General features: G+C 47.3%; 1 protein-coding gene across 4 annotated transcripts in view; it reads right to left on the bottom strand.

Annotated features, from left to right (window-relative positions):
• Positions 1-15003, bottom strand: part of RHOT1 (ras homolog family member T1) — a 68649-nt gene extending 53646 nt beyond the window's left edge. For 3 of the 4 annotated variants that reach the window (XM_041001551.1, XM_041001553.1, XM_041001552.1), the window contains exon 1: positions 14836-15003. In XM_041001551.1, the coding sequence (XP_040857485.1) occupies positions 14836-14911 (76 nt within the window). In that variant the 5' untranslated portion in view covers positions 14912-15003. The remainder of the gene's footprint in view (positions 1-14835) is intronic. The other variant, XM_041001554.1, reaches the window with a different exon arrangement.
• Positions 15004-15120: the final 117 nt, after the last annotated feature.

The raw sequence follows: 15120 nt of genomic DNA, 5'->3' as shown, positions 1-15120 counted from the left end.
TGCAATGGTTGGGGCAGGAATTGAGAATTGCTTCAGGTCTTCCAGATGAGGGGCAAAGGACCTAAGCAGTTAGAGCCATCATTGGCTGCCTCCCGGCCTCTGCACTGCCAGGAAACCAGAACCAAGCTGGGTAACAAAGACAGGCTCTCGACAGCTGGGGCACACCTCTTCTCTGGATTATAATTTATTAATTAATCTCCTAATTTGGATTGTTTTTCCAAGTTCTCACTTCTAGAAACAATGATGCAATTACTATTTCTACAGGATAAATTCCTTAAGCTAAAATTCAAGGAAACGTGTATGATATTTAATTGATACTGTGATATATCCTACCCCCAAAAATCAATTTATCCCTTCAATAACAGAAAATCAGGGTGCCTATTATTTGATTCCCCTACATTTTTTCCTTTTTTAGAATATTATATTACAATGGTTAATAAAACCCATGGACCTTTTAATGTTACATTTTCTATTTTAGCAGTTTAAAAAAAAAGATTTATGTCTTTGAAAGGTAGAATAACAGAGAGAAAGGGAGAAACAGATCTTGCTCCCACGAGTGCACTCCCCAAAGGGCCATGACTCCCAAGTCTGGGCCAGGCTGAAGCAGGAGTTCCCAGGTCTAGCCCTGGGTGGCAGCACCATCACAGTTACCCTGAAGTACTACACGGCAGCCAGAGAAGTGGAGCAGTTGATGATGTATTTTGACAGGAAGGAGCAGCCCACCTACTACATCCTCCCCAGGAGAAAAACAAAGAACAAAAACAGGTATTTGTCCCACCCACATTCCTCTTTGCCTGACCCTCCCACCCCCATCAGAGGTTCATATGGGCATGCACCTGTTTCAGTTAAGTAAACAATATTAAAAAGAAAATTAAACATTTGAGGGAAAAAAACGTGGAGCGGCTGAGACTTGAAACCATGTTGCAAACTGTGGCCCAAACCACTATGCCACAATATTACTCCCCTCTTATAACTTTTTGTTCCTATCATTTTTCTGATCCTAATCATCGGTATATCTTGTTAAACCACTGGTTTCAATCTGGGCATCTGAGTGCTGGTTCAAGCCCCAGCAGCTACTCCTGAACCAGCTCCCTGCTCTCTCAGCTGAGATAAGCAATGGAGAAACAGCCTGAATTCCTGGGCCCGCCAACCACAAGGGAGACCTGGCTGCAGTTCACGGCTTTGATGTGGCTTGGCCTGGCCATTATCATCATTTCTAGAGAGAACAATTACCAAAAAGATCTCTCCATCTCTCACTTACCTCCCCATCTCTGCTAATTCTGTCCTTCAAATAAACAAACTAAATCCTACCCCCAAAAATGGGGGACAACTCTGTGGCCCCAAAAGCCTCCCATATGGCACGTAGTTTATAACTCAGCTGCTCTACTTCCAGTCCAGCAGAGGATGACCCAGGTATTTGGGACCGTATGACCACACAGGAGACCAGAAGTTCCTGGCTTTGGCAGGCCAAGTTCTGATCGCTGCAGCTATTTGGGGAGTGAAACAGCCAAGACGACCTCTCTGTCTCTGTAATTCTGCCTTTCAAATATGTAAAATAAATCTCTAAAAAATTAGTATTATTAAACTGCTTACCAACTAATTCTGGAGGAAAACAGTTCATCTCCCTATTAGTCTCTACCACAATAGCAGATTACATTTTCCAAATGTAATTCTAAAAAGAAGCTCAAAAGTAACTCTCTATCAAAGTGAAGGAAAGCCACACTCCTTTTCTAAAGGACTAAAAGAGTGAAGTAAAAGACCAAGGCAGTCTCTGGGGAAATAAAGAAAGGCTATGACACAGGAAGAGGAGTGCTGGTCAGACACCTCTGAGAGCACGCTGTGCTGAACACGAGTAACCGAGGACTGCTATGCAGGCACAGGTGTCAATCTCTCTCTTTTTTTTTTTCCCAGATTTATTAATTTATTTAGAAAAGCAGATCCGATTTACCAAAAGAAAGACCTTCCATTTGCTAGTTCACTCACCAAGTAGCTGCAACAGCCAGAGCTGAGCCCATCTGAAGCCAGGAGCCAGGAATTTTTTCCCCTTCTTACATGGGAGCAGGGTCCCAAGGACTTGGGTCATACTCCATTGCTTTCCCAGGACACAGCAGGGAGACGGAAGGAAAGTGGAACAGCCAGGACATAAACCAGTGCTGATTTGGGATCCCAGTGCTTGCAAGGTGAGGATTTAGCCATTAAGCTCTTGCACCAGGGACAGATTTCTCTTAAACTCTGGTTTCTCAGGCCTTTCCAACTGCTGGCTACGGCCAGTGTTGGGCCTTTATTAAGAGGTTGACAATCAAGTGACATTTCACTATATTCCAACCATTTCTGTGAATCTGGAGTTAACTTTCATAGAACTTCCAGACCGTAGTCAACAGTTTATTCAACACCCTACTAACTTTACAGTGATTTTTCTCTCAAGCCCTCACAAAAAAGGGGCAGGTGCTGTGGTATGTTGAGACAAGCTGTCTCTGGGAAAACAAATATCCCACACAGGAATGTATCATTTCAGTCCTGGCTCCTTCAGCTTAGCTTCCTGCTAATGCACAGCCAAACGATGGCTAGTATCTTGAGTCCCTGGCGCCCATGTGGGAGATCATTCGAGTTCTGCTCTCAGCCTACTACTTACTGTGCGTATTTGGGTAAGAGCCAACAGATGGAAGATATCTCAATTTGTCTCTTTTCCCTCACCCTTTTGGCCTTTCAAACAAATATAAATAAGAAAAATTAGAAAACACACACACACACATTGGCCAGCAGTGTGGCCAAATGGCTTAATCTGCTCACTGTTCCTAACACGGTGCGTCTATGTTGATGTGTGAGTTTAGTCTCAGTTGCTCTGCTCTCTGTTAAAAGGTCTGGAAAGGCAACAGATGACCAAGAGCTTGGTCACTGCCATGAATGTGGAGACCAGACAGAGGTCTGGGTGTCTGGCTTCAATATGGCCCTACCCTGGCTGTGGCAGCCATTGCCCAGGTTCCAACAGATGGAAGAGCTTGCTTGCTTTCTACCTGTTCTTATTACTCTGCTTTTCAAATAAATAACTGAAGCTTAACCGGAAAAAATAATCAAAATAAATTCACTGGAAGATTAGTTAGCTGCACACCTAAGAACACAAACCAGATCCTGACAGTCAAGTGTTCTCTCTCGTGACGTGTTTTTAAAACACTGCTAAAGCAAGCCACTGAAACAGAAAGGAAATGAGGATTCCTAGTAGCACACTTCACATACACAAACATTTTTCTGGTTAAGTGAGAGTCACTGATTCATTTGTGATTAACTTACAGCTCTGGTTCAGTTTTACTTTTTTAAAAATTTCAAGCATAAAAAACTGAATAAAGGGCCCGGCGGCGTGGCCGAGCAACTAAAGTCCTTGCCTTGAACGCGCCGGGATCCTATACGGGCACCAGTTCTAATCCCAGCAGCTCCACTTCCCATCCAGCTCCCTGCCTGTGGCCTGGAAAAGCAGTCAAGGATGGCCCAAAGCCTTGGGACCCTGCACCCATGTGGGAGACCTGGAGGAGGTTCCTGGCTCCTAGCTTCGGATCAGCGCAGCACTGGCCGTTGTGGTCACTTGGGGAGTGAATCATTGGACGGAAGATCTTCCTCTCTGTCTCTCTTCCTCTCTGTATATCTGACTTTGTAATGAAAATAAAATAAATCTTTAAAAAAAAACATTTTCTATACACATCAAGAGAAAAATTTAAGGGTGGGCATTTGGTCCAGCAGCTAAACTCCCACTTGGGACACCTGCAACTGGGGAACTGTGAATAAAAGTTCCTGCTGCTGCGACAATCCAAAATACACCTTTTTTCTGAAATTAGTGTTCAATTTGTTTCTGGGAGAAAAGAAATAATTGTTGAAATTTCAAAGTACACTAAACGACATCGTAATAAAATAAATACACCTGGTCTTTGTTCCCAGTTCTTGGACAGAGCTTCAAAAACTACTGGAACTTACGAGGTGATATGAGTGTCTTATTAACAGTGAGTCCCATTCAACCGTACTTAAGTTCATCTTAATGAGGTGCCTAATTTAAGGGTAAGGAGGGAGCAAGATCAATGGAGGGTGGTCAGCAGAAAAAAACCACCACATGACTGGAGATTCTATATGGAAATAATATGGAAAATGTATTAATCGAGACAAAACTGTAATGAACAAGGTACGGATCAAGCTCTATATTAATCACTCCACTAAAAATGAAGGCAGAGGAGGAGAGAAGGGTATCCACGTCTCCCTAAACACAGCAGGAAAGCAAAGGGTCAGCTAAATACACACACAAAGAGCCTATGATTTGGTTTCCAGGAAGAAAAAATAATAGTTAGTGATCCAGTTAAAACACGTGCATTCTCAAGCCGGTGTCAAGCTTGAGTAATCGTAGGCAACCTTCCGACACATCAGCACTTGCGCCCCCGAGAACCCCCAGAGCTCCTTGAGGAAAATGCGGTTATTTCCCATCGGCTCCCGAGCCTGCCAGGAAAGATGAAGGAACAAGTTTCACACTGCCATCTGCAGTAAGCTGTCAAGGGCCGGGTGTGTGTGTGTGTGTGTCTGTGTGTGTGTGTGTGTGTTCTCTGCGGAAGCCCTAGCTCCTGGCAGGTCACACAGTCACACAGCACTCAGCAAATGCAACTGTAGAGTTTACTGGGTTTAAACACAGATTTGAAATTCAGCAAAGCAGTGGATTAGTTCTGAAGGATAAAGGACAGTGACATGAGAAGGGAGCTCCGACCTGTCAGCCGGGGAAGGCACTGTGTTACCATCATTCATTGTTCCAGAGGGGAGCTTGACCTTCTGCCAGCCTCCTCCACTGCACACAGAAGGGATGGGAGGGAGACATTTCCCTCCCCACCTTCCCCATCCCTCTCCATCCTAATCAGTAACCCACAAGGCTCTACGATCCCATCACTTGTGTAACATTCAAAAATTAAGTCAAAAAACTGTGCTTTTCCCCTTTTATATAAATATCTCATCAACAAACATACAAGTTTTGGAACTAGATAAAACTGTAATAAAATCCTAAACTCCAGAACTTACTAGATGGGTTTCCTCGGGCAAATTATCAAGTCTCTGTACCTTCATGTACAAAAATGAGTACTGATTAGTCTCAAAGAACTAAGAGGATTAGACCGCAGCTATATGATGCTTAGCACAATCCTAACACACACTGGTAGCTGCAGTCTGAACTAAAGGGGTTAAGTGAGCACAGCCTTAGCTATTAACAGTATAACCTTGGGCTCAAATTCGCTCTAGTCCTCAATTTTCTCATCTGTTAAATCAGTTTAAAAAAAAAAAGATCGGCCCAGCATGATAGCCTAGAGGTTAAAGTCCTTGCCTTGCATGTGCTGGGATCCTATATGGACACCGGTTCTAATCCCATCAGCTCCACTTCCCATCCAGCTCTCTGCTTGTGGCCTGGGAAAGCAGTCGAGGATGGCCCAAAGCCTTGGGACCCTGCACCCATGTGGGAGATCTGGAAGAAGTTCCTGGATCCTGGCTTTGGAACTTTTTAAAGACGTATTTCTTACTTATTTGAAAGGCAGCTACACAGAGAGAAAAGAAAAAAAGAGAAAGATCTTTCATCCCCTAGTTCACATACCAAATGTTCACATACAACAGCCCGAACTGGACCAGGCTGGAGCCAGGAGCTTCACCTGGGTCTCCCATGTGGGTGAAGGGATACAAGCACTTGGTCATCCTCTGCTGCTTGCCCAGACAACATTGGCAGAGGGCAGGATAGGCAGTGGGTCAGGTCTCAAACAGGCACTTATACAACAGAATGCCGGTGTAGCAGGTGGCAGCTTAACTTGCTGTGCCACAATGAGAGCTCATGACAGCAATTTCTAGAAACAAAAGGCAAGGCCACAGTGATGCCCAAGGACAGAAGGCCTCTGATCCAGTTCAGCACAACACGCCGTGGTGCTGAGATGCCACGCTTCCAAGTAGGTCATCCACAGAAAACATGATCCACCACTGTAAAACACAGGATTTAGATTCACCCAGGTTGCAGACTTCCTAGTCTTCCCATTCCATTTTTTGCACATTTAGTCTAAAACGACAGTGAATTCCTCATAAGCAAGAAGCAGAAGTAAGAGTCTCTGGTTCTAACGACCACTCCACCAGCTATGGTGGCTATTCTTCTGGGCAACAAACATCTCTTGTTTGAAGTGGCAGAGAAAGCTACTCTTCATTCCTAACTGCCTTAGGAAGAAAACCTGGCTGGCTCTCCCCTCCCCGAGTTACTGTAATTAAAACACTTTGTAGGGAAGAGAATGACTATGGAAATCTATTTTTAACCAGTAAACTTTCACATCTGGAAACACAACTAACCACTGTAACAAAGAAAAATTGCAGTGACCATGTGCAGATTACATAGGCTGCAGGGTAAACGCTGTCACACGGTTATGAACTACGCATCTCCGAGATCAGCACCAGGGCCCACGGTGACAGAGATCACACGGACCTGGAGACCAGATGCCAGCTCACGGCTGAGCAGGATGTAGCACAGACCCCAAGCAGAAGACATTTCTGTAGACATTTTTGGCCACAGAATATCACCTGAGTAGTAAATACAGCATGATTTTTGACTTTCAGAAAAAAAAAATCTTAAAAAAATAAAGTTGTTTTGTAAAATAAGTATCAGAATATACCTGAGGAATGTTTCCTGAACCACTTCAATGCTCTATGCAGCTTCTGGTGCTGCAAGGAGAAGCCGCTCTCTTGGCAAGGAAAATTACACCCAGCAGCCAAGAAACAGAATAGACATGGCCTTGCCATTGTAAGTCAGAACACAAGACTCTACTGGACAAAGCTAAGGATCCAGAGTTGAGAGTGGATGAATGCTGACTCTTCAAAACCTGATAACCACCACAGCTGACTGGGTCTCAGAAAGGAAAACAAGCACATTTTTGTGACTGGGAGGAGTAGTTTGGAAAACAAAGAAAGTATAAATAAACGCAGCTAGCTTGAAAGCATTCTTTCAACAAACACTTCACTGCTACTCTGGGCCAGGCCTGTTCCAGCAGCTGGACATGTGGCAATAAACAAGACCAACCCTAACCCTCATGAAGCTTCCGTTCTAGCCCAAAAGACAGACAAATGGACAAACGTGGACAGTAATGAGGACAACATGCAGGTCAGGGCCTACCTGCAAGGAGACAGCAACAAAGGAGAGATATGAGAGCAAGGCAAGGCCAGACTGTGCAACACCTTCAAGCCCAGCATTAAAAATTCAAACACTATTCCAAGTAAAAGGATAAACATTGGATACTTTGAAACTAGCTAGAGATCTGTTTATACCTTACAGATGACCTACAGTAGGCTTCTGACATCATGAGCCAGCCCATTACTTGGCAGTCCACAGCCTGTGTGGTAGTGCCTCTTGGAGCCCTGGCTATTCCAGCTTCCTGCTAACATGCAAACCAGGAGCAATGGATGAGCCCAGCTCTGTCCTGGCTCAGCCCAGCTCTGTCCAACCCTCATTGGGGTGGACATCTGGGGTAGTAAACATGCAAATGAGGGGGAAAAACCAAAAACAAACAAAAACGCCTGTGCCTCCCCTTCTCTGCCGTTCAGTAAATTATTTTAAAAACTGAAAAAAACTCTCTTTTCATGGAGAATGCACTAAAGCAGATTAGTAGAAGGAGCTCAGTTTGGCCTGGCGGTGTGGCCTAGCAGCTAAAGTCCTCATCTTGAATGCACTGGAATCCCATATGGTCGCTAGTTCTAATCCCAGCAGCTCCACTTCCCATCCAGCTCCCTGCTTGTGGCCTGCACTTGCATGGGAGACCCGGAAGAAGCTTCTGGGTTTGGATTGGCTCAGTTCCAGCCATTGTGACTGCTGGGGGAGTGAATTATCTGACAGAAGATCTTGCTCTCTGTCTCTCCTCTTCTCTGTATATCTGCCTTTCCAATAAAAATAAATAAATCTTTAAAAAGAAGAAGGAGCTCAGTTAAGGGGATTTTATCAACACACAGGTCATACCCAACAGGAGCTCAAACTAGCTCAAGAGCAGTATTACCAGACAGAGGAAGAGCTACCAGATTCATCTGGAGAGGAGACAACTGGGGCGCCTACCAAGGGTAATCTGTCACTCGCCAATACCACCATCCTCTATCAGACTGCAAATCCAACTGCGATGCTGATTCCAGCCGAGCTCCCTGCTAATGCTCCCGGGAAAGCAACAGAGGACAGTGCGTGGACCCCTGATGTAGGAGGGCACTGACTGGATCTGTAGGAAGATACTGGGTTTAGAGAGTACATTGGGAAGTCTTGCCAGGGTAAGGCCAAAGCCAGCAACACTCTAGGAATGAAATGCAAATGCAGAGGCCAGGAATTCACCAACTGCCCCAAAACGGAGGGAGGTACTTCAGGGCAGGGGTCTCGGAACTCCCACAGCCTCAAGTTAATTCAACGAAGCCCCCTCCCTCACACCTACAAGACCTACAGTTGGGCAGCTAAAGTCCTCGCCTTGAATGCACTGGGATCCCATATGAGCACCACTTCCCATCCAGCTCCCTGCTTGTGGTCTGGGAAAGCAGTTGAAGAAGGCCCAAAGCCTTGGGATCCTGCACCCATGTGGGAGACCTGGAGAAAGCTCCTGGCTCTTGGCTTCAGATCGCTTCAGCTCTGGCCGCTGCAGCCACTTGGGGAGTGAACCAGTGGATAGAAGATCTTTCTCTCATATTTCCACTCCGTAAATCTGCCCTTACATTTAAAAATTTGCCTTTTTTAAAAAGAAGTATTCATTCATTCTTAAAGTCAGATATAGAGGGAGAGACATCAAGAGCATCTACACACCTGCTCACTCGCCAGATGCCCACAATATCCAGTGCTGAGCCAGTCCAAATCCTTCCAGCTCCCCACCTGGGCGGCACGGGCCCAGGTACCTGGGCTACAGGATTTAGCTTAAGCAGTAGTAACACTTTTGCTAGTTTTACTGTCACAATGATATTTGTTAAACAAATACAGTTAAATATAAGTTCTGGTCAACAAATCTGACCATGTGAAATGATGACTTTCCAACAAAAATAATACAAATCTTTAAAAAGTCCGATCTGCAGAGAGAAGGAAACAGAGAACAAGATTATCTGTCCACTGATTCACTCCCCAAGCGGCTGCAACAGCCGGAGATGAGCTGACCCTGAAGCCAGGATCCAGGAACTTCTTCCGGGTCTCCCACACGGGTGCAGGGTCCCAAGGCTTTGGGCCGTCCTCTACTGCTTTCCCAGGCCACAAGCAGGGAGCTGGATGGAAAGTGCAGCTGCTGGATTTGGAACCTGTGCCCATATAGAATCCCAGCACATGCAAGGTGAAGATTTTAGCTGCTAGGCTATCGTGCTGGGCCCAGGAACTGACTTTTGATTGGCCTGAATGGTACTGGCCATATTCAGCGATTAAGATACACTTTGACATCTTTGACTTTCTCTACAACACCTTAAAATTTATACACAGCCTGACTTCTGTACCTAAGCTCTAAATACACATTAAGCAATCTGTTAGCCTGGATGGAGCAAAAGTAAACCAAGGAAAGACCCATGTCACTACCACAAGGCAGTGTAACACTGTAGCCAGCAGCATGGGAGCCTCAGAGAAGGAAGCTGCTACTACGTATTTCAGCCACACTGCCCACAACAGCCAGACTCTACACCCATACCTGAAAAATGGTGATATTTTCTCTGCTTCTCCTGTTCTCTTTATCCATCTTACAATTAATGAAACTAGATTTCCTTAAATGAGCATTAACTCAAAACATTTTTAGTATCAGTGGTATAAATGAATCCATGTATTGGACTAGTTTTTAAGATTTGGGGGGGGGGGCCCAACATGATAGTGTAGTGGTTAAAGTCCTCGCCTTGCACGTTTGGATCCCCATACGGTTGCCGGTTCTAATCCCGGTAGCCCTGCTTCCCATCCAGCTCCCTGCCTATAGCCTGGGACAGCAGTGGAAGGTGGTCCAAATCCTAGGGACCCTGCACCCGTGTGGGAGACCTGGAAGAGCTCCTGGCTCCTGGCTTCGGATTGGCTAAGCTCCAGCCATTGTGGTCACTTGGGGAGTGAACCATTGGACGGAAGATCTTCCTCTCTGTCTCTCCTCCTCTCTGTATATCTGCCTTTCCAATAAAAATAAATAAATCTTTTTTAAAAAACAATTATTTTTTTCAGACAGAAAAGTTTATTTGCAAAGGGACCAGGTGAGCAGGGAAGGGAGAGGGAAGGGGAAGCACCTCCAGGGAGAAAGCCGGGAGGTGGGGTGCCTCTCAAAAGAGGAGGGAGAGAGACACCCAGATTTATTTTTACTGCAAGGGCAGATTTACAGAGAGAAGGAGAGAAAGAGAGAAAATCTACCGTTCACTGGTTCACTTCCCAAGTGGCTACAATGGCGTGAGCTAAGCCAAGAGCCAGGAGCCAGGAGCCAGGAACTTCTTCCAGCTGTCCCCCATGGCTGCAGAGTCCCAAGGCTATTCTCCATGGCTTCCATAGGCTGTAAGAAGGGAGCTAAATGGGAAGTGAAGCTGCCAGGACACAAACAGGCACCCTTGTGGGATCCTGACACTTGTAATGTGAGGATTTAGCCACTGAGCCAACATGTCAGTCCCAGACTAGTTTTAAAACATTACCTAGTCTGGGACCAGTGTTGTGGTCAGGTAGGTTCAGTCACTAAGTCACTACCTGTGAAACTGGCATCGCATACAGGTAACGGTTCAAATGCAGCTGCCCCACTCCCAGTGTAGCTCCCTGCTAACGTGCTTGGGAAAGCGGCAGTAGATGAACCAAGTGCTGGGGACCCTGCAACCAAATGCAAGACCCAATCTGAGTTTCTTGACTTGGGCGTGGCCAAACCCTGGCAAGTGCAGCCACTTGGGGAACAAAGGAATGGTCAAAAGGGCCTTGTGCCTCACTCTCTAACTCTGCCTTTCAAATAAATAAGTCAAAAAAAAAAAAAAAGTACCTAGTCATATTCATGTTTACCTAGTATTCAAATTGTGTTAGGCTACCAGCTGTCAAATATCTACCTTAAATCTCAAAAAGTAAAGTCTCGGGGTTGCGGTGCCAACATCACATTTGGGCACCAGTTTGAGTCCCAGCTGCTTCACTTCTGATCCAGCTCCCAGCTAACAGCCTGGAAAAGCAGCAGAGGATGCCCAACATGGCACCCACATAGGAGACCCGGAAGAAGCTCCTGGCCCCCAGCTACAGACCAGTTCAGGCTTGGTCACTGTAGGGGAGCAATGCAGCACAAGGCAGATCTCTCTCAATTTCAAGTGAAATAAACAAATCTTTTTAAAAAGAAAGAAAAAAAAAAAAGCACTGGCTCAAGTATCTCCCATTAAACTATCAGTCTTTAATTAAAGCTGTATTTGAATTAAATGTAAACTCATAAGCACAATAACTGGCCTAAAAGGTTTCAACAAGCACTCCTCAAAAATGACCACCTTCCCTTCTGTCAAATTTCCATGATCTAAAAACTTGCATATACTTTTTTTTTTTAAAGATTTATATATATTTTTTATTGGAAAGTCAGATATACAGATAGGAGGAGACAGAGAAGATCTTCCATCCTCCGATTCGCTCCCCAAGTGGCTGCAGCAGCCAGAGATGAGCCGATGGCGAAGCCAGGGGCCAGAATCTTCTTCTGGGTCTCCCACACGAGTGCAGTGTACCAAGGCTTTGGGCCGTCCTTGACTGCTTTCCCAGGCCACAAGCAGGGAGCTGGATGGGAAGTGGAGCTGCCGGGATTAGAACCAGTGTCCCTATGGGATCCCTGTGCATGCAAGGCAAGGACTTTAGCCACTAGCTTACTGCACTGGGCCTTTGCATACACTTTTTGATCAACTCTTATTTTTCCTTTTTTATTGAAAAATGTATTTTTTTTATTGTAACAGCAAATTTACAGAAAAGAGAGACAGAAAGATCTTGCATCCACTAGTTAACTCCCCAGATGGCTGCAACAACCAGAGCTGAGCTAAGTTGAGCTGAAACCAGGCACCAGGAGCTTCTTCTGGGCCTTTGTTGTGTGTGCAGGGTCCCGAGGCGTTGGGCCATCTTCCACTGCTCTTGCAGGGAGCTGGATAAGAAATGGAGCAGCCGGGACATAAACTTGCACCCTACGGGGACACTGGCTTGCAGACAAAGTATAAGCCAGATGAGCCACTGCACCAGCTCGGCTGGCCTGTATTTCTACAGAACATAGTTTGTGATTTTCTTTACAAATTTTGAATTTTTTAAAGAGATTTATTTGTGAAGGCAGATTTACAGAGGAGAGACAGAGCTCCTCCATTTGCCTATTTACTCTCCAAATGGCTACAACAGTCGGAGCTGAGCCAATCCAAAGCCTACCATTCCTATGAAGCCAGGAGCCAGGAGCCTCTTCCGGCTCTCCCATGTGGGTGCAGGGTCCTAGGGCTTTGGGTCATTGTTCACTGCTTTCCCAGGCCACAGGCAGGGAGCTAGGTGGGAAGTGGAGCAGCTGGGACACAAAGGAGCACCCCATAAGGGATGCTGATGCTTAAAGGTGAAGGATTAGCCAGGTGAGGCATCATGCCGGCCCCACTTTTTCTTCATTTTTAAAATGTATTAATAAATAATAATATAGGGCCCGGTGTGATGGTATAGTGGTTAAGGTCCTTACCTTGCATGCCTGGGATCACATATGGGTGCTGGTTCTAATCCCAGCAGCCCCGCTTCCCATCCAGCTCCCTGCCTGTGGCCTGGGAAAGCAGTCGAGGATGGCCCAAAGCTTTGGGACCCTCCACCCGCGTGGAAGACCTGGAAGAGGCTCCTGGCTTCAGACTGGTTCAGCTCCAGCCGTTGCGGCCGCCTGGGGAGTAAAGCTTTGGACGGAAGATCTTCCTGTCTCTCCTCTCTGTATATCCGCCTTTCCAATAAAAATAAAATAAATCTTTAAAAAATAATAATAAAAATAAATAATAATGTAAATATTTGAACTTACATGTACTGAGGCTAACATCATCTTACATATGTATGAAATAGTTAAATAGTTCACATGCCAACTATATGCAACTTCTTCCTATAGCCAAAACTAAATACTAAATAAAGCATCTTCCTTTAAAATTTGTACAAAACTATTATAAAACTATCTTATAATGAGTTCGAAATAATTTTTTTATGGTTTATCTATCTGAAAGGCAGCATAGAATGAGAGATCTTCCGCTGGCTCACTGCACAAATGTTGGCAAACCAGGAACTTCATCAATGGTGGCCGGGACCCAAGCACTTGAGTCATCATCCCTTTCTTTCCCAGGCACATTAGCAGGGAGCTAGATCAAGCGCATCAGCTGGACCTGGACGACGGCCCGTGTGAGATGCCAGCCTCACAGGTGGCGGCTTAACCTGATCCACCACTACACAGATCATCTCATTACTTTCCCTACCTTGCTTGAAACCCATCAGCAAGAGCCACCTCCCAATCTCATCAAGCGGGCTGCAGGCAAAACAGAGATCAGAAGGCGGCCTGTGTTCTGGCATAGCTGGTTAAACCGCTTGCAACACAGGCATCCCACGTAGGCTCTCAGACTGTACTCCAAGATATTCCACTTCTTGCAGCTCCCTGCAAACGTGCCTGGGGACGCAGAAGATGGCTCAAAAGTGCCTGGGCCGCAGACAGCTACGTGAGAGACCCAGACGAGGCTCCGGGCTCCGGGCTCCAGCCTGGGCCAGCCCTGCTGATTGTGACCATTTGGGGAATGAAACAGGATAGAAGATCTCTGTGTCTCCCTCTCAAACACGAACATTAAACAAAGAAAAATACATAGCCAGAAATAAAAACTAAATCCTTGTCTGCAAACCAGACAACAGACTATCTCTGGTTAAGTTTACTTCAAAACTGATTCCAAAGGAAGATGGCCCCAAACTGTGGATGAAGGGATGTCGATGAACAGCAAAGGAAGAGAGGGCAAAGCGTGCTTCCTTCACTGGAAGTACCTCACAGTAACCTGGGGTGGCTAGCTTCAGAATGGGGTACAAATTGGCATGGAATAAATCCAAACAGCCCGGGGACAGACAGCAGGAACCAACATGCTTTCAAACAACCGCAGCCTCCCTGGCCCACTTTCTTCTTATTTTAGTCCTGCCGGTTGAGTCATGGAACTTGCGCAGAGCTCTCTAGAAGTCCCTGCTGTCTGGTACTCCAGTCGGCGAACAGTACCATTCCCCATTTCCTGCACAGTGAGTGCCAAGGTGGCCTCTTGGTGGGGTGACAGGGTGGCACCTCGAGTCTGTGTTGGGGTCTCCTGCGCCTGTGGGTAGATGGAAAGCTAACTGCCAAGTGGCATAATAAAATCTAGCTCCAGGGTTCACCAGAACTGCTGCTGCTGCTGCTGGAGGCCATGGTCAGCGTTAACTTGAAGAGCACATTGCTGGGAAAATATGGCCAAGCTCACGTGTAGCTAAAAACAGAAACAAACAAAAAACCCTCCCTGCCTCCGCGTCCATGCCTGTCGGGCCGCAGGGAGACGGCCCAGTGCAAACCCAGAAGGCTGACCTTGCCCACAGCGGAGCCCTTCTGCACCCCTCCCCCGCGCCGCGCATTCCCCACGGAGCGCTCCGCGCGCTCCCGCACCTGCCCGGCCGTCACAGGCGCCTCCACGGCACACGGGGACCGGGGTGGGAGTAAGGGAGCCGGGGCTGGGTGGCAATCTGAAAGGAGCGGCCTGAGGCCCCGGCGCGAGGCCGGGAAGGACCCGGAGACCCAGAGCTCAGGAGAGGACCTCGGGCGGGAAGCGTCCGGAGGGCCCAGGCCTCGGGAGGAGCGCCCCGCGGCTGAGAGGCCCTTGGGGGCGCGCAGGGGCCGCGGCCGGCCCGGGACTCACGTTCTCCCACCAGCAGGATCCGCACGTCTTTCTTCATGTCGGCGGCTCGCGGGGACCGAGCGCGGCCCGCACGCATGGAGCGGCCTCCTCAGGCCCGGAGAGCGCGCAGCCCGCGGCGCCGCCTGTCAGCCTCTCCCGAGCTGCTCCGCCGGAGCCTCGGCTGCCCGGGGCCCGCCGCCGCCGCCGCCGCCTCCACCGACGGCCCGCTCCCGGAGCCCGGCCCGCGCCAGCTCCGCCTCCTCCGCCTGGGCGGGCCGGGAGGACGGCGCGCGGCGAGGGACAAGC

This window comes from Ochotona curzoniae, unplaced genomic scaffold (assembly GCF_017591425.1).
Source record: "Ochotona curzoniae isolate NIBS_2020 unplaced genomic scaffold, NIBS_Ocur_1.0 scaffold_2453, whole genome shotgun sequence".
NCBI lineage: Eukaryota > Metazoa > Chordata > Mammalia > Lagomorpha > Ochotonidae > Ochotona > Ochotona curzoniae.
Note: the sequence above shows the minus strand (reverse complement) of the source record. Positions and strands in the feature narration are given on the sequence as shown.